General features: G+C 37.9%; 1 protein-coding gene across 1 annotated transcript in view; it reads left to right on the plus strand.

The window, feature by feature from the left end:
- Positions 1 to 26289, plus strand: part of LOC141444314 (uncharacterized) — a 107123-nt gene that overhangs the window by 72630 nt on the left and 8204 nt on the right. The window contains 4 exon segments of the mRNA XM_074109839.1: positions 17802 to 20906; positions 21587 to 21771; positions 22688 to 22851; positions 23466 to 23669. Coding sequence (XP_073965940.1) covers positions 17802 to 20906; positions 21587 to 21771; positions 22688 to 22851; positions 23466 to 23669 — 3658 coding nt within the window.

The raw sequence follows: 26289 nt of genomic DNA on the forward strand, positions 1-26289 counted from the left end.
GCAGCAGAAGTGAATGAGCAGTTAGTTAGGTACGGTGCTCAAAATAATCTAAACACGACTAAAGCAGCGTTAACACCAATAATGTGCGAGGATGTGTAAATGAAGCGTTTCTATTGGTTAATATAAAACACATCCTCGCACATTATTGGTGGAAACGCTGCTAAATGCCAATGTAATAAATAAGAGACTGTGTAGATCAATTTGAGCACCACAACAACATCTACTTCTGTTGCTGACTGTACAAGAGATTTTTAAAGCAAATAAAATAAAGTAAAGAGAAAGGGATGTATGCTTTGGTTCTATCTCCGTAAATTCTGCACGGCCGAAGTCGTGAGCAAAAGCTAGTTTCCATTTAATTTGCTTGTAAATCGCATTCTTTGCCGGCCTAGTCTTCGATTGGTGCGTTCGTTTAAGTTTTGAAGTCAAATAAAATTATAAAATGTAAGACGTTTCGTCTTGAATACATGTCGTTGGGCCTTACGAGGTCAACAGCGCGGTGTTTTAATGAATTTGTCCGAGATGCAAATGCTGGAAAACATAAATGCCTAGACCGCAGCCATAGACTAACTAACACGACAGAGGACGCAAGTGGATGTAATAAAAGTTTCCGTGAGCAAAATTTTTAAATATCTAATTTATTGATTCTGTCATTACTTTGCGAAAGCCTGTAAGGCCGTTTATTGGATGCCTGCGGGCAGTGCGGTGGGCAACGGAGCTGCAAATGTGTTCTCTTCTACCTTAATTATTTCAAAAAATATCCCTGTTTTGCTTAGTCAGTAATGCTACTTGATTTTCAGTTTTACTTTCGTAATTTGTACATGTTAGTTGTGCTTTACCGTTTTTTGAAGAAAATGAAAACTGTCAGAATAAGGGTCAGTATTAAATTACCTCAATAATATGCTAAGACATTTAATTAGTGTTGCATTTGTAAACTTTTAGACTGGGCACGGTAAAAACGGGAATGAAAAAAACGCACCTGCCTTAAAATATAGTTTATTGAATCGGGCGTTACTTTGCGGAGGTCCATATCAATGAACTAAAAGAATTTCCTTGCTCACCCGCGACCTTTAAGGTAAAGGTAAAGGTCGTGGGTGAGCAAGGAAATTCTTTTAGTTCATTGATAAAGGTCGCGGGTGAGCAAGGAAATTCTTTTAGTTCATTAAAATATAGTGTCATTTTTGTAAGCGATCTTCGTCTCGGTTATATTTTCAAGGTTTCAGTTATTTAATAAACACCTTGTAGAGACTGATAGACTTACGAGTATAATAGTCTATCTCCGTAGCTTATCTGTGGCCCGCGCCGTCCGTAGCAACATCTTTGTAGCGATACTCGGCAATACCTGCGTGTCAAGGGTACATAATAAATTAGTATATTATATAGGCTCTAAATCTGTACTTCGTTTGAAATATACGTATTTTAAAAGCAAATATAATTAATACTAGCTAGGTCAGTTAAGAGTACTAAAAATAATGCGACGAATTAGAAATTTTATCGTCTGCGTTGTTGGCGCTACGTCCCCTCTTTCTAGTAATAGGCATTCTTTTTTTTTTTGAATTACCTAAATGATACTAAAATAGCGAACTTTTTTAACATAAAACAAACCCTCATAAGAATAAGAATTGAGAAACCTTACTGTCTTTTCAAAAGAGCTGTCGAACTATGTGCCACACGTTAATGCGAGTTAAAAAAAATATATTTTTTTTTTAAATTTATGTTACGTGTATGGAGTGCCCCCCTATAAATATTTATTTTTGTAATTTAACTACAAAACTAAATAGCGGCATTGACAAGACATCTGTACTCCAAATTTCATTGATATACATCTTGTAGTTTTCGAGTAAAATGCCTGTGATATACGGACGGACGGACAGACAGACAGACGGACTTGACGAAACTATAAGGGTTCCGTTTTTGCCATTTTGGCTCCGGAACCCTAAAAGCGTTATTGCTATCATCGTCGCACATGACTGGTAGAAACACAGTCTTCCTCACGTCTTAAATCGAGTTTAGCGCGACATGTTTCGGGCTAAGCCCTTCCACCTGAAGCACACGCCACGGTCACAATCCACGGTGGCTGCTGCAAAACGCGCACTGCGACGTGACGTGACTATGCCAAATTTGAAATAAATCTGACCACTGGAAAAAGTCCCAAATTTGACCCCACATACATACATACTCCGTTGGGGGAGAAAAGTCCTTGAGTGGCGACCACGTACCGGAAGACGTGTTGGCAGGCCTCCCACCAGGTGGACTGACGACATCGTGAGAATTGCGGGTAACCGGTGGATGCAAGTGGCGAGTTGTCGTTCATTGTGGCGTTCTAAGGGGGAGGCCTTTGTTCAGCAGTGGACATCTTTTTTTTTTATTCGGCTGTATGGCAAACGAGCAAGTGGGTCTCCTGATGGTAAGAGATCACCACCGCCCATAGACACCTGCAACACCAGGGGGATTGCAGACGCGTTGCCAACCTAGACGCCTAAGATGGGATACCTCAAGTGTCAGTAATTTCACCTGTCTTACTCTCCACGCCGAAGCACAACAGTGCAAGCATGCTGCTTCACGGCAGGATTAGCGAGCAAGATGATGGTAGCAATCCGGGAAATGATCCTCTAATGATGATGATGATACATACATTGCAAGTTAAATAAAACCTTGTACACCTAATATATAACAAACTAAGCTCTATGTTTTGGTGTCGTCACCTTGATTCAGTCGTAAACCTGATGTTGGCGGCGACAATACCTGCGCCTGCGGTCGCTTAGTCCCGCTTGCCTGTTTATAGCTTTTGCATAACTCATGTTAACACAACAGTTATGACGCAACATAGATGTCGCTGCTGCTTAAGTAGCATAGTAGAAATAAGCAACCTGAGATATGTATGCATGGGAAAAAATCGTGTCTAGATTCCTGTCCAGCAGTGGTGTAGGGGTTATAGCACGCAGCACGGAATGCTGAGGACCTCGGTTCGATTCCCAGTGCTGGTCTCTTTTTCTGCTTTTTCTGTGCATCCATGTCTCAGTTTGTATTTACGATATGGTTTCACGGGATACCCGTAAAAGTAACAAATTTGGAGTTGAAATTCCAAAAAATCAATCATAATCATGTTAAAAGTCATCATCATGGCCGCCGGACGGCCAGCTGTCACTCGTCGAATAAACCGGTTTAGTTAAGTTCTTAAAAACGTTCGCGTTTTAATTTAAGTTCGTAGTTAAACCGAAATGAACCGGTATTAACCGCTATTTTATAAACCAGTTCCGAGCCTTGATCTAACCTTTTTGAGTCGCTTCTGCCCCGACAAGTCTTGCACGCTTGCTAAGTTGTATGTATGAAGTGACAATTTGAACAAACGTTTATTTTGTTATAATATTGATCAAAGGGAAACTATGCTTAATAAACATTCGTCTTAATAAAACTCGACAATGAACCAAAATAATTTCTTTGCTCACCCGCGACCTTATGATAGTTAAGTTTATGCAAGATGCGTGTTCATGCAGCTCCTCCACCTCCACAATGTAAGAACACACACAAATCACACAAACCCATCTACCACTACCACCACAATACACTGACGCGTTTCGAACTCAGCCAGAGCTCATCTTCAGAGCAACAACCGTACACCATACTACCAGATGTTAGTTGACCATTCATTAATATGGATTGTTGTTCATTGATCTAGACCTCCTCAAAGAAACGCCTGATTAAATATATTATTTAAAACTTAATAACCTAACCAACAAAAAAGTTGGAGAACCCTCGATTTTGTCACTTCAAAGTTCCATATCTCAAAAACGGCTGAACCGATTTTGATAAAACATGCCTAAGAACCATCGCTAGAAAACCTGCTTTCAATAAAAAAAAACCGCATTCAAATCGGTCCACCCGTTTAAGAGCTACGGTGCCACAGACAGACACACAGACACAGACATACAGACACACAGACACACATAGCGGTCAAACTTATAATACCCCTCTTTTTGCGTCGGGGGTTAATTATGCAAAATGATAATTTGACCAAATCAATAAAATGCGAAATTTAAATTAATGTGCTAAGGACTCGTTTGGGAAATGAAACTTATGCGACGAGTTTTTTGGGAAGTAGAATTTGCCCAAAAGCATTTTGCCCATAGCACCGATTTTGAGTGCGATATATACCTACTGTGGTCGCTACCGATGTTGTCGCAAGTGTTTGTTTTATGCGTGCGCCCCAAACTTATTTACCGCCAAGGTTAAAAAAAAAACACGCCTATCTCTATTCTATGTTTTTGCCCATAACCATTGTATTGTGTGTAAGTGTGTAACGGTGTCATGGCGGAGTAATGGCAGCCGCGTGCATGGGGACCGAAGGTCAGCCCTAGGTGTAGACACGTACCTGGGCGACCGGGCTTTGCCCGGAGTCCTTGTTAACTCCCGAAGCGAAAAGAGGATCGTCGGTTCAAATCCGAACTCACACGTCTGAAATTTTCGAAATTCTTTCGAAATTAGATTCATGTGAAATGTATTACGAGCTTTACAGTGAAGGAAACTATCGCAAGGAAACCTGAACTTGCAGTGCATTTTGATGGTGTGTGAAGTTTCTAATCCGAGCTGGACCTTCTCTCATTCTGAGAGGAAGCCCATCGGTGGTGCGTAAAGCCTGACCAGAAATATATGACTATTCGCCATGTTGCGGAATTTCATTGGAACTAATTTCTTACACTGGCAATAATTTTAATGATTGTCAGATTTGTCAGTGTCACCTGGCGGTTTCTTTGAACAATAACAAATAGTGCCCAAAACGATTAGTAGTCAACAACGGATCATTGTAAATAATGTTTATAATAAACTACTGAAAAAAAACCCTTGGGGAATGAAACTATTTCACTACAAAACCTTTTCCAAATTAACATCAGACAAGTCAAGATGTCATTGTTCCGACTATACTGAACTATTGCCATATAAATAAGAACAATAGCGCCCTCTTGACAATAGTCATATATTTTTGGCTTACCTTTATATAGGCTGGGATATATCATCATAATCAGCCGTAGGACGTCCACTGTTGGACATAGGCCTCCCCTATAGACCTCCAGTTGCTTCGGTTGGAAGCGGTCTGCATCCACCGTGAACCCGCGGCTTTTGTTTATACGGTTTATAAAACTTAGCCTATGGACGAGACCATATAGCAATCAAGAATCAATTTCACATGACGTCGTCCTTCAGCGCGCGCGCAGCGGAACGGTCGCGTGCCGCCGCTTGGCAACAGTGTTGCCAGCGTAATGGATTTACCACTAAAATTGGTAGTTTAGAACCCTTTCGTAGGCTGAGGATTTTTATACTGTTAAAAATTCCCAGCCTGCGATATGCCCATATTTTGTGTAAATCTGTTTAAGGTTAGTGGTTAAGTCGAGTTCGTAAACTTGTGAGCAAAAATTTGCTCAAAAATATCTGAACACGACTCTATTGTCAACGGCGTAGATGCGTGTTCAGATATTTTTGATCAAATTTTTGCTCACAAGTTTATGAAACTCGACTGTATGCAAGGCATGACAACGTTTTTTTGTTGCTATATGGCCCCTGACAGTTTTTTAGAAGCTTTTATTTAAATTGCCCTTTTTTGCTGTTGGTTTTAGGGTCAAACGTGCAAGTTCATTTTGACTCACTTATTGGGCGACTTGAAATTTTGGTAGACCTATAAGCTAGAAAAAGAAACACACTGAGGCGAAGCAGAGGCGTGCCGGCGCGGCGCTGAGGCGGTACCGGTGTAATATTCAAGCTCATTTTGCCACAGAATAACGCGCGAAATAAGTGTGCGCTGTATTCTGTGTGGCTTCTTTTCACGTTAGCGAAATTACAACCGGTGCCTCGCGCCGCGCCGCACGGTAGCCACCGCTCTTGTAATTTCAAGCTAACATGAAAAGGGCACACAGTACGCGCACCAATATCTGGCACTGTATTCCGTGTGGCTTCTCTCACGTTAGCTCTATTTACAACGGTACCGGAAGCGCCGCGCCGCACCGTCCCGCCACCGCTCTTTGTGTTTCAAATTTAATGCTGGTAGGTACGTAGGTTTAATTCATACTGAACCCGCCTTTCTCCACTTGTACATTAATCGCACAACATATTTATGCCCCACTAGCTTTTGCCCGCGGCTACGCTCGCGCAGAATTGGTATGTAGCTTAAACCTTTTTGATCCCACAAAAGTAGCCTATATATTAATCCTGTGTGCCAAATTTCATGCAAATCCGTTTAGTAGTTTTAACATGAAAGAGTAACAAACATCCATCCATACAAACTTTCGAGGTTATAATATTATTAGTATTAGTGTTATTAGTAAATTAGTAGTAGAAAGATTAGTAAGATAATTTTACTATCACTCACGTCATGATGACACACTAACGCATTTTAAACAAATAAAAAAAAACTAAAGCTAAAACGAACGTCTGCCCTAAATACTCGTAGTTAAGATTGGTTTTTGGAGTATTTTTGTATTGTCTTTTTTGTAGTTATTTTTGCTAGTGTCGCTGCTTAAGTGACTAAATAAGGAACAAACAAGCTGAGATATGTGGTGCATAGGAGAAATTTGTGTCTGTACTCCCGTCCAGTGGTGGTGTAGCGGTATAGCACGCAGCACGGAATGCTGAGGACCTGGGTGCGATTCCCAGCGCTGGTCTCTTTGTCTGGTTTTTCTGTGCATCTATGTTTCAGTTTGTATTTTCGATCTAAATAGATTCCCCAGTTTTATTTTCTTTAACACCCTACTATTGACTGTATGTAAATATATTATGCGTCACAAAGAGACGGCTGTCTCGCATACATCGCAGCGGCGTTGCTAAAAGGTTATACGTAGAACATTTGTGCTCGCACCGATTCTTCAGTTAATAACTATCAATATAAAAGGCCATAGTTTAAACATTATAAACTTTAAATAATAGTTATTGCAGTCACAACAAAGAGTTCGGTTACTAGCAGGTGCCGGTGTTATGAAAACCATGCGACCCGTCACTTGACGGCCATTGTTTTAAGTTCTAGGGATGGGAGTAAAGACTAGTTAGAGTTTGCGTTTAGGACAAGTCGATTACAGTCGAGTTCGTTTTTGATAATAAATTTGATCAAAAATATCTGAACACATTGTTAACGGCGTAGAAGCGTGTTCAGATTTTTTATCAAATTTTTGCTCACAAGCTTATGAACTCCAGTGTACGATCCGATAGCTAAGCGGTTAGAGTGACATGAAGCTTGAGGTCCCGGGTTCGATCGATCCCCAGAGCAGATGTTATATTATTATGTTAGATGTTGATGTTTGTATGAATAATACGAATGTTTGGATACTTGGATTTTTAATATGTATGTATCTATTTAAGTATGTTTATTGTTTGCCTAGCACCTATAGTAGAAGCTTTACTTAGTTTGAAACTGGTCAATTGGTGTCAATATTGTACCGTGATATTTAATTTTAAGACTCTTTAAGAGTCACTACCTATAGCTTCTTTAAAAAAACCCTGATACCCTAGTAGTTAGTTAGCGAGCTATAGAGAGAGAGGGTGACACTCTTTACCGGCCCGGATAATACCGACATGGAAATACTGAACCTGTTTTTCATGTACACGCCCATAGAAGCTCATGTCAGTTTCCATGGGAGTGTACATGAAAAACAGGGTCGGTATTTCCATGTCGGTATTATCCGGACCGGTAAAGACTGTCACCCGAGAGATACCAAATATGTGGTCTACCATCCTAAAGTTGATAATCGTTTGCATGTCACAAAACAATAATGCCAATAGACGTGTCTGTCAACTTATTCATTTGATAGGAGCTTGTTTAAAAATTGATAGACCACTTATTTGGCTCATGGTATGTACATCTTGTAACAATTTATCTAATGAGATTCATATTTCATATTCAATTCAATTCTTGAAAGTATATCTCCAGTATTTTCCATCGATACTATCGATGATTCCGTCAATGTCGAGCTTGGAAAAAACGCTACCTATCGGTAAGCCGTTGTTCGGTAAGGATTCACATTAAAACTCGACTCGAGTCATCTCCAACTTGATCTCATCCCATCCCTACAAACGTACAATCCTACATCTTGACTATGTGCAGACAATTGCGGCGCTGCTGTCGCACTTTTATTATGCCAACACGCTAGTTCCGATCTTGTCCGCCTCCGCAGCTAAGTTGGCCGTGAATTTTGTAAACAGACTTGCTTCAGTTCTAGTGTTCTCCTATAGACTGCCAATAGCTTAGAGGAACTTGGAGTTTTTTTTTAGTGTTGTGTATTCCAGTGAAAACGTGTCACTTAAATATCATAGTTTCTTGTATCATTATTGATCCTGTCAAGAAGTAGATTAAAAAAATTTAGTTTCACTAAAATTGCTTCAAATATTTTTTTGTATAGGTAACAGATGTTTCGATGTGTAATTGTGTATTGTTTCGTTAATATTCGTTTCTAAAAAAAATCTCTAGTGCTGGTTAAAAATACAGTTCTTCCTTTTTTTGATTTAGTGTCACAAAAGCATAGTTATATTTTTAGCCGCTGATATACCTAAACAGATAGGTAAAAAATGTTTTTTTTTTCCAAAGATTTATTGCGAGAACACAGTTAGCAAGGTAACATTCATAACTGCACTACTCAAATTCAAAAATGTTTACATACTTACCTATTTGAAGAGCTAGAAAATCCATAAAAAAGTTAATAAAAAATATGTACATTTATATAATTACCGTTGCTTAAAATACCGCTGTCACGTTTTTTTTTAAATTTAGTATTAACTTAGTTCTGTCTCTCGTCATTGCCAAAGAATCAAAATAAATGTAGTACCCTCTTCCGTAGTAAAATCTACCTACATAGTGTAGTGATACATAAGGCATAATAGTAATGTCTACCAAATTTTTAGTGTTTAGCTCCAGTGATACATCTCGTTACTATTTTAAAGGTATCCATGTATCTCCTTTATATGTTTCCTTTCTTCAACATTTATCCAGAGACTGCTGAAATGTGTATCTTCGCTTTTCCTCTAGTTTGCAGCCTATTTTCCTCTATTTCCTTAAGGACATAACATTTGACATTTTAGTAAAAAAGACCAGTGACACGTGTAACGACTGTTTAATGATAAAAATGAATTGTTTAGCAAAGCGTGCACTCATAATGTGGTATCCAGAGCATGGATAATAGCAGAATATCGTGTGCGTTGCGTGTGAAAGTTCGTTGCATTATTGTTATTTATGTACTATGTGGGTTATATTATTGGAGCTATTAGAGGGGGCAGAGGCGTATGATTCGTCTGATCAATGGTGGACTGTGGTCATCGAAATGCTGAGCCGGTTTTTAGGGTTCAAAATGCCAAACAAACAAAACAAAAGAGCCAAACCCTTATAGTTTCGCCATGTCTATGTCTGTCTGTCTGTCTGTCCGGCCGCGGCTTTGCTCAGAGACTATCAATGCTAGAAAGCTGTAATTTTGCACGGATATATATGTAAACTATGCCGATAAAATGGTATAATAAAAAACTGAAAAAAAAAAAATTTTTTTAGGGTACCTCCCATAGACGTAAAGTGGGGGTGTTTTTTTTCTCATCCTACCCTATAGTGTGGGGTATCATTGGATAGGTATTTTAAAACCATTAGGGGTTTGCTAGAGGAGTTTGGATTGAGGAAGAGCACGCTCTTGGCCGGTTTTTATTATATTACTGGTGCTCCTGGGATGTTATCATGCAAGAACATAGCTAAAATAAAATAAATGTCACGCGACGTGTAACACCAATCAAGCTAGTCCCAAAGTAAGCAAAGCTATGCTATCCATGTACTAGACAACGGATAAACATATTGCGAAGGGTAATGTAAAAGGTTTATTTAGTAATGAGAATTTTTTTTTTTAACCTGTACAATGCTATTTTACTAAAACTAAAAAGTGTTGCTCTCTATGTTCAGTAAGTCTGTTTAATTTGTCCTAACCTAACAAATGTCCCTAGAGCGATTAATGATATAATCATAGAAATAATAGTAAAAAACGCAGTGAAGTTATTGAGAGGCGGACAAGAGCATGCATTATGTCTCTTTTGTACAAGCCACGCTGTCGTAAAGATATTTATAAAAGAAACGCCTTCAACATGTGCATAATAGTTTTTAATAATTTACCAGATGAATTAAAGGTGTTGTCGGGAGAAATGTTCAAACGCAATTTGACGAAATGGTTACTGACGAAATGTTTTTATAGTGTCAAGGACTACTTAAATTATAGGCAATATTATTGACATTATTTTTGGACATTTACTATTATTATTATTATTTATTTTAATTAAATTATAAAATAACCTTTAGCTTATTTAATTAAATATTTGTACGCTTGCTTGCAAGCTGAATACAAGGACAACAGTTATATAATTATGATAAGACCAATGTATTTTTTTACTGTATTCTGACAAATAAAGTTAATTTGAATTTGAATTTGAATTTGGAAAAATTCATAACAAAATATAGGTGCCATCTGTAATATAGTATGACATGATTTTTGATACTGTTGACGATCATCTGCTTGAATATTAACGATGCTTTATGTGACAATCTATATTTCTTCACAAAGAACAGCAAACACCATAGAGAAGACTTTGTTGTATTTTTTTTTTTATTTCAAAGTAGTCAAAATAATTATTCACCTAGTCGTTAGTTAGTTAAATCGGTTATAAAAATGCCTCAAAATGATATAATATTTCAATAAATAAATATGAAATTGACAATAATATTGTTAGGTTTTCAAATACTTCATAGTGCTGCGGAGACATCAATTGAAGAGGTAACATTATTTTATACCTACGTAATATTTAAGTACTTTATAGGCAGTTTAAATATAATATAAGTTTCACTGGAAGCCGTGGTGGCCTAGTGGTTTGACCTATCGCCTCCCAAGCAGAGGGTCGTGGGTTCGAACCCCGGCTCGCACCTCTGAGTTTTTCGAAATTCATGTGCGGAATTACATTTGAAATTTACCACGAGCTTTGCGGTGAAGGAAAACATCGTGAGGAAACCTGCACAAACCTGCGAAGCGATTCAATGGTGCGTGCGAAGTTCCCAATCCGCACTGGCCCGCGTGGGAACTATGGCCCAAGCCCTCTTGTTCTGAGAGGAGGCCTGTGCCCAGCAGTGGGACGTATATAGGCTGGGATGATGATGATGATAAGTTTCACTTGTATACAATCTTGTATCTATAAAGCTGGAACCTATAAAAGTGAAAAATTCGAACTTCGTATATTGCCGTCCCGCTGGCGCTAATTTTATTTATTACGAGAGTGATAGGGACGGTACGATCCGAACTTCGATTTTCGAATTTCGTAGTAGCGGCCCAGGTATTCTAATGATTACTATTCGTGCACTATTTCACGAAGCTACAATTTACAAGCGGTAGTCTTTGTTTAACAGTATGCATTGGAAAGAGGCTACCGCTTGTAAATAAATTGTAACTTGTAGCTTCGTGAAATAGGCCACTGCAGGGCTACTACGAAACTCGAAACTCGAAGTTCGTATCGTACCGTCTCTCTCGCTCTCGTATTAAACAGTATAAGTGTCAGAGGGACCGCACGACACGAACTTCGAGTTTCGCGTTTCGTAGTAGCCCTGCTGGTCGTCGATCGGTCCGGCTAAGTTCGGATTTATTAGCTGTACAGTCACCAGCACCAATATCTGTCACAACAAGCGTGCATAAATATCTGATACGACTCTATTTCTAGGGCCGGAAGGACGTGTCAGATATTTTTGCACGCTCCACTGTGACAGACATTAATACAGGTGATTTTACTTGCATTGCTAACCGAACCTGCGATGCAATGATGTGTGTGAAGTTCCCAATCCACACTGTGGCCGCGTGGGAACTACGGCCCTCGTTCTGAGAGGAGGCCGGTGCTCTGAAGCATGACGTACCTACGAGTACAGTCACCAGCACCATCTGACATAACAAGCGTGCATAAATAGCTATTTCTATTTCTAGGGCCGGGAGGACGTGTCAGATATTTTTGCACGCTCCGCTGTGGCAGATATTAATGCTGGTGACGTGCATATGGAACCAAAATAAATCTCTCTTTCTTTCTTTCTCTTTTTCTTTACATAAGTAGGCTGGAATGATGATAAGATGATTTGTAAAATATTTTTCAACTAGGTTGAGCGAGTCTTTATGAATAGTTTGTCTTCCGACGATCTCTAGTACCAGAGCCTTGGCCGTATTGCCCACAGTTTTCAAATCACCATAATCGTCGACAGTTAGCCGTTACGTAAACGCTAAACGCATTGTCAAACAATGTTAGTTCGAAGGCAAAGGCCGTCTAATGACGCGGCGCAGGCGACGCTTAGATGGATGGATATGGATGCCGTATCGTGTCTTTGTGAACGAACATCATCATCATCATCATCAGCCCGAAGACGTCCACTGCTGGACAAAGGCCTCCCCCTTAGAACGCCACAATGAACGACAACTCGCCACTTGCATCCACCGGTTTCCCGCCACTCTCACGATGTCGTCAGTCCACCTGGTGGGAGGCCTGCCAACGCTTCGTCTTCCGGTTCGGTTTCCGGTTGTGAACGAACGTTCAACAACTATTATAAGAGAAATCACAAACTTAACTGCCTTAAAAAAAGTGTCAATTAATGGATATTTAGCCATGGTGGCCTAGTGGTTTGACCTATGTCGTCTCAAGCAGAAGATCGTGGGTCCAAACCCCGGCTCGCACCTCGTGAGTTTTTCGAAATTCATGCGCGAAATTACATTTCAAATTTACCACGAGCTTTGCAGTGAAGGAAAATATCGTGAGGAAACCTGCACAAACCTGCGAAGCAATTCCATGGCGTCTGTGAAGTTACCAAGGAACCGTAGGGCCGTAGCCCAAGCTCTTTCATTCTGAGAGGAACCCTGCAGCCCAGTAGTGGGACGTATATAGGCTGGGGTAATGATGGATATGGTTAGTTAGCTTAGTACATGGCCTGAACCTTTGAGTTCAAACTTCGTTCCGGTCGCCACGGTTTGCTTCAACAGTATTAACTTCCAGTTAACTGCCAATCAACAATGTCCAATAGTTGATAGCGCGCTTACGCCCCATTGTTTGAGTTTACTGCCTGGTCCACCGGGAGCATGGACCTGCCTGGTGCCATAAGTCAACACCCTTATGTGACCATGTGTAATAATACTAGGAGCTAGGCATGGTAGTGATCATGCGCAATGCATTATGAGCTAGCCGTGGAAGTCAGCAATTGCTGTTTAGGTCGAGGCGAATATAGTACTTTTTTTTTCAAAAACTTAACTGATAGTACATGAAGTATTAACGGAACAATCAGTTATTTTTATTTTAACATGTTTTATGTACAATAAAGAGCTGTAAAATACAATACAATCAACTTTTTATCAATGGGGTTTGAAGAGGTAAGTATGTAGGTATTTCTAGCCTAAAGCCATTGCAGGTGCAGATAAAAACGTTGTTAGTAACGTAAACGTAGTAGTCAAATGAGTCACTTCCCAGAACTGTTTCCAATGGACGAACGTTTTTTGGCTTTGGGCTTGTAACTTCTAAATTGCATTTTACATTTTTATCAATATTCCCAGATCTCAAAACTTCTTGGTCTCAAAATACCTAAATTGCAGAATGCCTAATCTTGTTTTCTTATCACACCGGAATCTTAATATGGCTGAATTTAAAAATACCTTAGTCTCATAATACCTAAACATCAAAATCACTTTCATGGCAAAACAACATATGCTTAAAACAACCAAAAGTTAAAATACCTAAATTTGTATGTTGAACAGGAACTATACTAAAAGTCAATAATCAACCTCAAATTTCTCAAAAACCCCGATTAAAAAAATTGGGCATTTTGCCTTTTGGGTGTTTTCGGTTTGAGTTGTTTTAATATTTGGTTATTTCTGTCGTTCGGTAGATATTTGAATGAATTGTGCATTTCAATCTTTAGGTATTTAGAGAATATGACATTTTAAATCAAAGTCATAATGAATTTTGTTCATTTTAATACAAGAGACAATTTGACATTTTAGGTATTATGAGCCCATGGTAATTTGAAAATTAGTGGTATTAGTGAATAAGGTATTATGAAATTTAGTGGTTTTAAGCCCAAAGCGTTTTTTGCCTGAAACTATAATCTATTCAGGATATCATTACCCAACCGCCCGAAGGGGGGTTGTTTTATTTCAGGACTATGCTGTAGAATCCAATAAGTAAGGTTAGTTCTTAGTTTTAAAAGAAAATCGTTCGTCCATATTTATTATGAAACAGTTGGGAAATGTCGGTAAATAAACGAATTCTAATTTTGAATTTGAATGAATAATTTCAACTATAAATAATTACTTTGCTCACCCGCGATCTTATGATAGCAAAGTCTATGTAGTTGATTGATATGGTCCTCGGCAGAGTAACGCGTTCAATAAATGATTCATTTTAAGAAAATGTTTTCAGCATAGCATAGAAGTACCACCCAAGGGACGTATCCATATAAGCCGAAGGTTATGATGTCAACCTTACGTAGACACTTTTATATGTGTATTTTCTACGCATTGGTGCTTATTCTTGTAGTAATGCGGAAGAAGCCGTGTCACAACACAATAGTTCGTAAACTGACGCAGGTTAACTTTCTTAAAACCTTTGCGAGAACCTTTTACTGTATGAAAGTTTGCCGTGTTTCGAAACATTATAGAAACCGCGTAAACGCTATACAGTATGTATGGTAGCCGGGTGTATGGGTTTTAAGTACTGATGTGCCAAAGGAAAAGGAAAAGGAAATTGTGTAATTTTTCATATAGAACAATTTCGGAAACTTCTCTTAATTTTGTATGGGGATTGAAACTTTCCGTTTCTTAAATTTAAATTTCCTATACTTCTTGTGAAAATTTCCAGAAATTTCCGAGAACTTCCCCAACTTTTTGGAAATTTTCAACACTTCATCTGTGGTTTTAAGGGAGGATACAGTGCAATTGTGTACGACTACGAACGGTACCGACTAAAAAAAAAATTTAACTTTTCATAACAGTAAATGTGGTTAAAAATGTTCAGAACTATCATCCCTTAAAACCCTTAAGTTCATCTGACTGTCAAACATCCTGTATACTTGTGTACTTAAAGAAAAGGACCTTTACTTCTGTCAAAAGATTTCAAAAACAGTTGAGGCGTGAACAGGTTCAACCAAAACCAAGACCGTTAACTATACCTGCCTAATTGCCTATAGTATATAATATGCTGTGTAGACTCTATATGTGCCACTGATAGGCACAGGCCTCCTCTCAGAATGAGAGGACTGGGCCGTAGTTACCAAGCGGTCTCAATGCGGATTGAGAACTTCACACACACTATCGTATTGCTTCGCAGGTTTGTGCAGGTTTCCTCGCAATGTTTTCCTTCACCGTTAAGCTCGTGGTAAGTTTCAAATGTAATTTCGCACATGAATTTAGAAAAACCCAAGTGTTGCGAGTCGGGACTTGAACCCTCGATCCGCTGCTCGAGAGAGGCCTTAAATAGGATTGATCCGAATGTCTCCAATATAACCCAGCGTTTTAAAAAGTTAAATTCAAAATCCACAATTAATGGTAGTCACCTCTAACTAAGCGGCTAAACCACCAGACGCCCTTTGTTCGAATGTATGTATGCATGTACACATTCATGCATGAACAAACTGAACAAACATGATACTATATCTCGCGGCTTTTTATACCAGTTGAGTCAACGCGTGTGTGTGAACAGTCATGTTTGTGTCTTTTATTATATTCGATCCTTAGAATCGAAACTGTTAAAATAACGGCTAAGAGCGGGTCGGCATGGCACGCGACTTCCGTACCGAAAAAGAACATTTTTCTTGTTGAAGTACCTGTAGCGACACCTAGCGCCATCTAGTGAGCGAATATAGAAACTCCAGATCTAACATCGCCATCGATGTTTCTCAACTCGGACGCATATATACTTTCGACGCTCTTCCTTCGGACTTTGGTCCCCAGGCGTAAGATTTACCCGGAGAAAGACCTCTCCACAAGGGCGTCGCCAAAGGGGAGCAGGGAGGCGCAGCTGCCCCCCCTAAAGATTCTAAATAAGTTGCCAAATGTAAAGCAACCAAACCAAAGTTAGTACAATCGCCGTAGATGTAAGGCTCGTAATGAAAAGCTTCATGTGTTCTCGACTTTACCGACAATATTTAAATACTTTTCTCATTCTCCATATCAACTTGCCCCCCTCTCCCGCCCCTGGGCCAGCGGCTGGTGATGCCCTTCTCTCTATTGTAGCCTACTACATCAACACTCGGAACGCGTTATTATATTGAACGCGTAGGCCGTTGTAAGTCTTCTTCGTTATGTTGGAACTTACGAGCTCCGCAAAAGTGTTGGCCATGATGTAAGTTCACATACCTATGAAAATGTTCACGTCAAGTTTGGCCTATTTTACAGCCCCGGCTTTCGTTTTTCAAAAAGGTTCTCCCACCAAAAATATTAGAGAACCGCTGCCTTAGCGCATAGCGGTGGATTGTGTGAGACGGTAGTCAGCGCGTACTAGCACATTATCTCGTCTCGATACCACGTCTGTAACTATATATTAACATATAACTTGACGGAGCGCCGTAAATGCATATAGACGGCTTATCAGCTGAATTTCACGCACCATTTGTCAAATGGTAAACGCCGTACGACTTCCTTGCATAGTAATGACTTTGTGTATGTAAGAATTCCAATTGTTAATATGGTCTGCCTTTTATTTTGTTACTAGCTTTTACTCGCTTTTTACGCAAAGTTAAGTGCCTTATAAAAACCGTTGGAAAAAAAATCATAAGCTTTTTTTCTAGTTTACATTCATATGGATATGTCTCTACATATATGTATCTACATAATTGTACTAAATTTTGATCTATTCCGAATACTGGAAGTGGATCAAAAAGTATTGCAAGATTTTAAACAAACATGCAAATATACGGTGAAGTTAATAAAAAGTTTGTGGAGACAATGAACTAGATGCCTTTTTTTTCTATTAGCATTGTCTTATTTTTAGTTATTGAGAGTGTATTTTCTTTAAAGAATCAGGAATTTAGAAAAACTTTTTTTTAATAATTTTATTGTGATGAATAATCGTTTTGTGAAAGCAATAGTTTCGGCTTCCTTTTGTAATGAAATCACATTTACCGTGGTTAGTCGGGTGATAGAGAGGTCCGCGGTCTCGCTCGCACCTCTGGATAGGCCAGTGTTTACCTAGCCACAGGATTAAGATACGTTATCAGTGTTATCAGCCGCTATCAAACGTTGCCGGACCGCTGCATACCTGAACGCATTATGGTGTAATACCGTTAGTTGCCTATACCCGTTTAACACCTTGGAGTAATTCTTTAACTGGGATTGTAGTATAAAAACTGCCTCAAATACACTTGCTTGCGCCAGAAATTGTATATTGTACAAGTCCATAAAACACACTATTTTAACTGAGGAGTTTATATCTACCCAAGTCGTAGACGAGGCTTGATAGCTTGATGATAAACGAGGGTAAACTCGGAGTTATGAAGGAGTTAATTTGCTTTTCAGATAGCTTGTAAGGAAATTATACATCAGCACCACTGTAAATAATTTTTCATTTATCTACTAGGTTTTATTTTTCAAAGTATAGTAGTATATATAGAACTAACCCAACCACTGGCTGAAAATATTCCAGAATCATTTATGTCTATGCTTGGGGGACTATTCGCAAAGTACATCACACACACAAACAATTAAATGTACAGCGAATCGTAGTTTACCAAATGACATAATCCATGTAACCAAATTGATGTAGCCAAGGTATTAAATACCATTTTTCTTTCTTTGCAGAGGCTCAACGGTAAAAATGGCGTCAAAGAAGAAGAATCTAGTTGGTATTGGGACCCCGCTCCCCAAACGGGTAGGCAAGTTGAAGGGGATATCGAGGAACAGTACAAAGAAAAAATCAGAGAATTACAAGAAGAACTATCCTCCATAAAAGACCGAGATACTATCGACATGAGACAAGACACAGAAGAAGAACTCAATAGGCTGAGAGAGGAAAACAAAAACCTAACTTCGAGTCTTGAAGATTTAGATTCACAACATCAGTTAGCTATGGAGAGGTTACTGAGCTTAAAAAAAGAATTACAGAAGAATTTTGAAGTGCTGAGACAAGAACACGAAGATTTAAAAAATACTAACGAGGAGTACGCAGATGAGATTAAAGATTTGTTATTTAAAATAGAAAAGAAAGATAGAGAAATAGAAAATATAAAAGGGACGAAGTCTGATTATGACACGCTACATCAGAAGTATATGAATTTAGAAAGAATTCATGGTTTGTTGAGGGAAAACGCGGAGAAGTTTCAAGAAGAAAATCAGGAGTTGCATGAAGAAGTATTTAAATTGCAAGAAGAAGTTACTAAATTGGAACATGATATCGAAATTGCGTCCAAGCATTCGGAAGTATCTGAATCTGTGCCAAAACACAAATATGAAGCGTTACTAAAGGAACTAAATGATTTGAAAGACAGTAGAAATTCTAACCACGATCATCTTGATGAAGTCAATATTGATGATAATGCTAAGAGTGTTATTGAAACTTTAAAGAGAGATCTTAGTGACGTAAGACATAAACTAGCTCAAAAAGAAGATAGTGACAGTCAAGCTGATAATAAGATGGTCAAAACTGAAAAAATAATGCAGTTATATAATAAATACGTTAATTTTGAATTACCTATTGATTATGTAGGTGAAGTTCCATCTACTTATGATAATATTGTAGTTTTCAAGCTCGAAAGTGCATTAAAAACTCTAAATTCGTTCAAAAAAGATATAGACACGCTGCAACATAAACTTTCGGAGAAAAACCTGAACATTAATCATTTACAGACCCAAATAGATGATTTAACATCAGAAAATGATTTCTTAACTAATGATTTGCAACATTTCGAGAGAGAATTAGAAGAAATGAAAAAGAATAACGACTTCCTAATATCAGAAATAACAGCCTTGAAAAATACTTCTAAACTAGAACCTATAATAGAAACTCATGAAGATAATCTAGCAAAGTTGGAAACAGAATTAGCTGATTCTAATAGGATGAATAAAACCTTTGAGTCTGAAATCAAAAGGATAGAAAAGGAACTAATGGCAGTTCAAAACGAAAAATCATTACTTCAAACAAGTCTTACTGATTTAAAAGAAAAATACACTTCTATGCTTAGTGAACTAGACATGTTTAAAACGCAGACTAAAGCTGTTGAAGATTTAGAAAATAACACGATTATTGAAAATGAAGAAAAATTAAAGAAAAACGCCGATGAAATACATGAATTAAAAACGCGACTAACAGCAGCGAATGCTAAAATCGAACAGCTATCTATAGATGTCCATATAATTGAAAACGAAAAAGTGTTGCTTACTCAAGAAGTCGATAATCTTAATCAAACAGTTGTACACAAAAATGATTCACACAATTTACAGGAACAAAAGATTCACCTTCAAGACAATAGTACGCAGTCATCAGAATTGCACATTACAGAAAAAGAAAAAAATGAGTCTACAGCTCGTCATGAATTAGAAAAAATTAGAGCAGAAAAAGCCAGAATCCAAGAAGAACTTAACGCCTCGTTACAGGATAGCTCTTCATTAAGAGCTAGTATTGCTAAATTGACCATTGAAGTGGATAGCCTAAAGCAACAGGAACATAATCTGTTAAGCGAAGTGGGTCAGTTAAGATATAATAACCAAGTGGAGGCACAAAATTCAAAAATATTCCAAGAAACCATAGAAGAGTTAAAAGCTAAAATAATACAACAAGAAGTGCTGAATAATGAACTAACTGAGCTCAAAAAAGAAAATAACATATTAGCGGAACGAAAATCGCAATTAGAAACAGAATTGTCATCCACTGATAGTAAAATTGTGCATTTAGAAGTAGGATTCGAAAAACTTATTTCTGATCTTGGCGAAAAAGACACATTAATCGACCTTCTTCATTCTACATCGGCTAAAAAAGATGAGAAACTTAATAATCTAACTCAAAGCATCTCTGAATTAGAAACAAAAGTGATTGCGAAAGATGATGAAATTATGCGTTTACAGCGATCACTAACAGAGCTCAACCTGACGTTAAATGAAGCTAGTCAACAGTCAAATCAAAGCCATGAAGCAATTTTGCACGAAAAAGAAGCGTTAAGTCATCAACTGGTCGAAATAAATGTCGAATTAGATCGCAAAAGTGATCATATAAATATGTTAAATCACAAAATCGAGGAACTAGAAAACAATAAACACCAGTACAAAGCTATAGCAGATGAAAAAGATAAAGAAATTAAAGAGCTGCGTCAAAGTATGATAGAAGTCAGTGATAAAATAAAAAATAATGAAAATTCTACTAACGCTGATGACTACTTAATATTATTAAAAGAAAAAGAACATATACAAAGTCAGGTAGATACCCTGCAAAATAACATAACAGTGAAAGAACAAGAACTTGCTGAAGCCCAAGCGAAATGCGTTCAATATGAGAAAGCGTGCGTAGAATACAAAACCATTCTAGATAATACAACAGCGGAGAAGAATGAACTGATAAATTTAGTGAATATGAAACACAACGAAAGTCTACAGTACCACAACGAAATCCAGAGGCTCAATCATGTTCTTTTGGAGCAGAGTAATGAATTCAAGAAAGTTATTGATGAAAAACAACACCTGACCCAAATTAATGACAGCTGTCAACAATGTGACAACCTAAGAATTACACTTCGTGAAAAAGATGAAATTATCCTGGCTCTGAATCAAAATAACAGTGTTTTTGAAAAGCATAAAGCCGACTTACTAAATGCTAATGAAACTTTAAAGAGTTTGACGGAGAAATGCGACAGTTTGGAGAAAAACTTGGAGATACAGCTTGATACAGTAAAGCAATTGACAGCAGAAAAAATACAGGTTAGTCATATTTAGAACTATATTTGTTGCGTAACTGGGAGAAATTTTCTTCGCCAATAGGTACAGATGAATAAATTTCATATAGCTTTTATCAAGTCCATGTTTAATAGTCATTTAAGTCTTCAACTGTGTATATTTCTTCTTCGCGGTTTCATCCTCGTAGACAGTAGATTTGACATATAGGAATTTTACTAATTTATCTTATCACTGGATTTCCCAAAAATTACATCGACTTCGTTATTTACGTTGCCTAAATAATACCTAAGGGGCTACTACGAAATTCGAAAATCGAAGTTCGTGTCGTGACGTCCCGCTGATGCTAATATTATTTAATACGATAGTGAGAGGGATAGTACAATACGAACTTCGATTTTCGAATTTCGTAGTAGCTCCTCTGTGCAAAATATCATGTTTCTTGATTTAGCGGTTGAATAGTTTGATATTTTACACGCATATATATATACCACACCACGTTTTGTGTGCTCTGTCTACCCCATTTGGGAATACAGGCGTGATTTTTGTGAGTGTGTGTATATATATATACATATACCGATCCCGTGAGAGTATAAAAAAAAATTAGCTTCTGTATATGATTCTAGCGATGCAGTCAAGTTTTAATTTAGCAAGAAACAATATGAGTAAGATTTGACGCACATAACAGCACAACCATCGTATTGCAGTTGTCGGAACAGCATGAGAACGCAGCCCGCGAACTGGAGCGTCTCCGTCGCCACCTGATGGAAACAGAAGAGAACTACACACAGGAGCTGATGACTTCGGAACAGAAGCTGGCGGAGTGCCAGGCGCGGCTAATGCATGTTGAGGAGCGAGCGAAGCAAAGCAGCACTGTGTACACTAGCAACAGGTCAGTAGGGGTATGAGTTGGGATTCTGGCTTTCCGCCGAAAATACTTGTCCCAAATGATTCATTTGTAATATGTTCATCTGGGCAAACGATTTCTTTTTCTGAAACTGTAAATTATTTAGGATATATCTTAGGAGTATCTTGTAGAACTCTATAGGTAAGGTTAGTTTTATAGCAGTCTTGAAATAGGTACTTATAGTTTAAAAAAAAACGTTCGTCATATGAAGTAGATGCGAAATGAAAGGCTTGGCAAGTGTAGAGTATTACATTCAACAGTTGAATTTAGATACCGTTATTCGGTTGATTTCCCATAGGAACCATAGGTTTCCCTTATTTTCCCATAGGAAATGGTATGTAATATGTAAGACCAACACTCGTGGAAAACTTCATGTCTTTAGACTTAGTGGTTAAGATTTTGAAACATTACATGGATTCTGTTGGAATATCGGGATAAAAATTAGCCTTTGTGGTATTCCAGACGTCCAGCTATCATCCAAATCCGTTTTAACCCGTTTTGTCAAGCGTGAAGTAGTAACAAACATACTCATAAACTTTCATATTATACTATTTATACTATAGTAGAATATATCTAAATGTGAATGCTTTTTGCTGGTGTTGATAATGGTTATGATGGTGATGATGACGATACTTGAAAATTGATAAAAATATAAGAGAAATAAAAACAAACGATGCGGAGCGTTGTAATTTTCGGTAAGAAGTCAGTAAGAGGGCTGACACTTTTTTTTAGATAAGTATAGCAAGTTGGTAAATTCACAGAACGGTTTTTGTAACAACAGTTACTGAAGCGTCACTGTTGCCTCATGCAGATTTAGAGTACTTAAGCAGTAGAAAGAAGGTAATAGAGTAGATATATTTGTTACCCACGTTTAGTCAATATGTATTCTCAATAATTTCAGCATCCGAGCTAACCAAGAAGTAGAAACGTACAAAAACCAAATCAAGCTGCTGGAAAGGCAGAGAGAAGAATTCCAGGCGCGGCTCAGTGAATCTGAAGACGCTAGGAGTCGCAGTGAAGCGGCTTTGACCAATCTGCAGGTCGTTTTGGAGCAGTTCCAGTTAGGTAAGGTGATCTTCCTGTCTGACTGGCCCAATGGTCTTTTGGCTTAGAGTGCACTCCATTGCAATTTTAATCACCATCTACTCCTCTTAGAAAAATGTAATTCCAACAGTAAATTTGCGTCTCCAATCCAACCCGTCTGGTCGATCAAGTTGTTTCTGCAAAGCAAATAGTTTCAAACGAACTGAAAGAGACACAATAGGGAACATTTTCACATGAAACATTTATATCACAAAAATATACTGTCGATTAGAGAACCTCTTCCTTTCTTTAGTCGTTTATCGGTCGGTTGATCTTGTGATCGGAATAGTAAAATAATGTGCTGTAAGATACCAAATTAATAATATAACATTCTGTATTTGGATTCAGTGGTGATCGACTGATAATATTTACGAAAATGATGTATGTTTCCGTAACCAAAAAACCTGAAAAGACTTGAAAGGGACTTGTAACGCGTCTCATCCGTCCAAGACAGTTTTTATCATCTCATATTTGACGTAATTAATTGCTTATAGTGAGACTCTTAGCAGACAGTCTACTTATAACTATAAAAGAAACCCGTATCCTAACAACACTTGCAAATAAAGTAGATAGTGATGTTAAAATAACAATTGCAGACAAAGAACGCGACGTACACGCTGCCACAGAGAAGATTAGAAACAAAATGGAGGATCTCAGAAAAGAAAATGGCGGTCTGCAAGCTGAAATCAATAGACTCAATGATAAGCTACAGGAGTCTTTAGTTGGACTACAAGCCGCCACTAGGCTGGGTGATCAGCTTGAAACGAAAACAGCACAAATCAATGATCTAAAGGAACAAGGTAAGTCACTGGTTTATAAGAATGATGATGTATTTGAATATGTAGATACTAATGAATAGTTTTCATTTCAGATTTTTGTTTATTTCTGTAGTAAATTAGTTTATTTTTGAAGTAGATTGTTTTGTTATAGAATTGTTATCATTAGACTAGTTAGCGCTTTAGAAGTTTTACTGTTAGTGTGTTCAGTAAATTTACTTTCTGATTTTGTATTTAATTCTACGGATTTACCGCTAAGAAATATTTTACTTAAATATACTGTAATAAGAACCCATTACAAAAAAAGCAGAAAAGAAATGCTGAAGCGAAGCAGGGAATAAATTTTGCCGGACACATAACTCGCATAAATAACTCGCTAGTCGAAAAATAGTAACTACCTCGCACGCATCCCGGATTCATCTGATTCCATTTCTTGCATTCTATTTATTTAAACATTATCTTAACAGTACCGTGACTTCACTTCCGTCTAAGAAGGAAAGAAATTACTAGCTTCCCGAGAGAATTTTGGAATTGACTTTTTTTTTCTTCTTTCATCATGTTCAAGGAATATATCTACCAAATTTCAAGTCTCTAATTTCAATGGTTTAGTTAAACCGCATTCATATTTATCTGTCGTGTTGTGTTCTGATGCTATCTGTCTCTCTCTCTCTCTATTGCTTGTGATGCGACACAACTCAAGCCGTCACAAAACACTGCATCAGAGAAAAGTGAACGCAACCATATAAAATGTATGAAACCGATACCGTTCTGATGCGTCACGACACAACACGACAGGTAAATGTAAATGCGGTTTAGTTAGTCTGTGTCGCCATCTACCAGAAAAGTAAATCAGTTACTTGACTTTTTGATAGGTTAGTAAAGACAAACAGTATTACTTGTGCGATAGTTTGCCAGTTGAGATGACAACAACTTTACGGAAAAACTTCTAACGAAACCATATTCCAAGTGTTACGTAGACGACATAATGTATCACCAGATTGCATTAGCAGCGTTTGCCGGCAAAATATCAGCTGGTAATTCTGGGTGCTTAGTCCCAGATTGCCAGGTGGTATGATGTCGGTTGACGTGACACTGCAATAGTAGAAAAGTGACACACGTAAGTTTCTTGTTTGTGTATGTAGATGATGTTTTGTGTTGTTTTGAGAGCGCTTGCGTTGTGTCTTGTAAGTTATGTCTGTATATGGATCGCCACGTGAAGTGAGGTCCAATCTATTGTGTATCGTACGTTTTATAAGCTTTCAAAATGAGATTCTCGTATAGGTTGTACATATGGCAATAGTGAGGAGTAGCGTCACTTATTTGCCAACTATATTGACTAATTGTTTATTAGTTTCAAAGATCCTAAACGCAAATTTTTAATAGATTTATCCATATCTTTAAGCGAGCTTGTCTTGTTTCTTATTTAATTCGGGGACCTCGCAAACAGCTCTAACGATTGACGAGATTTGCTATACTTAAAGGGGTTTTTGGGAGCCAACGAGGAGGGTTTTCACAGAGGCGAAATATCCCTAGATGGCGTTAATATCGTGTGGTCCGTTTGACGTTTGCTTGCGATTGGCTCATTTAGTTATTTAACCAATCACGAGCAAACGTCAAACGACCTCACGTCACGATACTAACGCCATCTAGCGATATTTCGCCTCTGTGAAAACCCTCATTGATTTAGCTTGGTCTTATCAGGTAAAATGCGTGATGTGGCAATACCCTTAGTGGTTCCAATACAGACATAAGTGTGCAGTGTTAAATTACGCCAGCCAGCAGATTCTTACCTACATACATATTCTCAAGACAACTAAGTACTAGCTTAAAAATATACATAGATGGTGGAAAAAACTTTTGCAAAGTGTCTCTATATTGCATTCCTCCGAACGACATGTTCAATTACTAGGAGTGGGTGAAAACTTAAACACAGCAAGTTATATATACATACATATAAGGCTTATAGAAATAGTAATGGCTAGGGAATGAAAGTACACTTAATAACGAATATTACTCTTCCTTTTTGTGAGATATTGGTTTTCTTTTTTTTAATGATTAATACCTCATTCATGGAATATCTTCATTATTTATGTTACTATTTCTTTATGGTTCTTTAATTTTTTCCACCTTGTATGTAATTTAAGCTTACGCTACGCAAATCAAAAGTAACTAGTAATATTAATTAAACTGGTATTGAGAAAAATAATGTTGAGAAACTTTATCTCATTTATACCGGGTGTGCTCTGTAATATGAGCAAATAATTAAAACATAGATCATACTCCTCAAACTAAACAACATTAGTTCAGCGACTTTTAAAAATAAGTAGTTTTTTAATTTTTATTACACTTTTAAGTTTATGCGAAGAAGCAATGTAAAGCGAAATGGTGATAGTAAACCATGAAATTATTCACAAATAATTTCGATGCACCTTATTGCGACGCTACTGCGTCGTATTTACCTAACCTCAAAAAAGTAAATGTACACAGCAAGCTTCCGCCTCCCCCGGCCTAATCTCATTTGGTAACTGTGAGGTATCACGACGCGCCCGCGCGCCTGTATTGCCAGCTGACACATTGACAGCTGGTACTTTGACAGACGGAGTGTCACTCTGCAGTTGCGCGCACGCCGCCGTTCTACTCAGAT

The sequence above is a fragment of the Choristoneura fumiferana genome, chromosome 29, assembly GCF_025370935.1.
Source record: "Choristoneura fumiferana chromosome 29, NRCan_CFum_1, whole genome shotgun sequence".
Lineage (NCBI taxonomy): Eukaryota > Metazoa > Arthropoda > Insecta > Lepidoptera > Tortricidae > Choristoneura > Choristoneura fumiferana.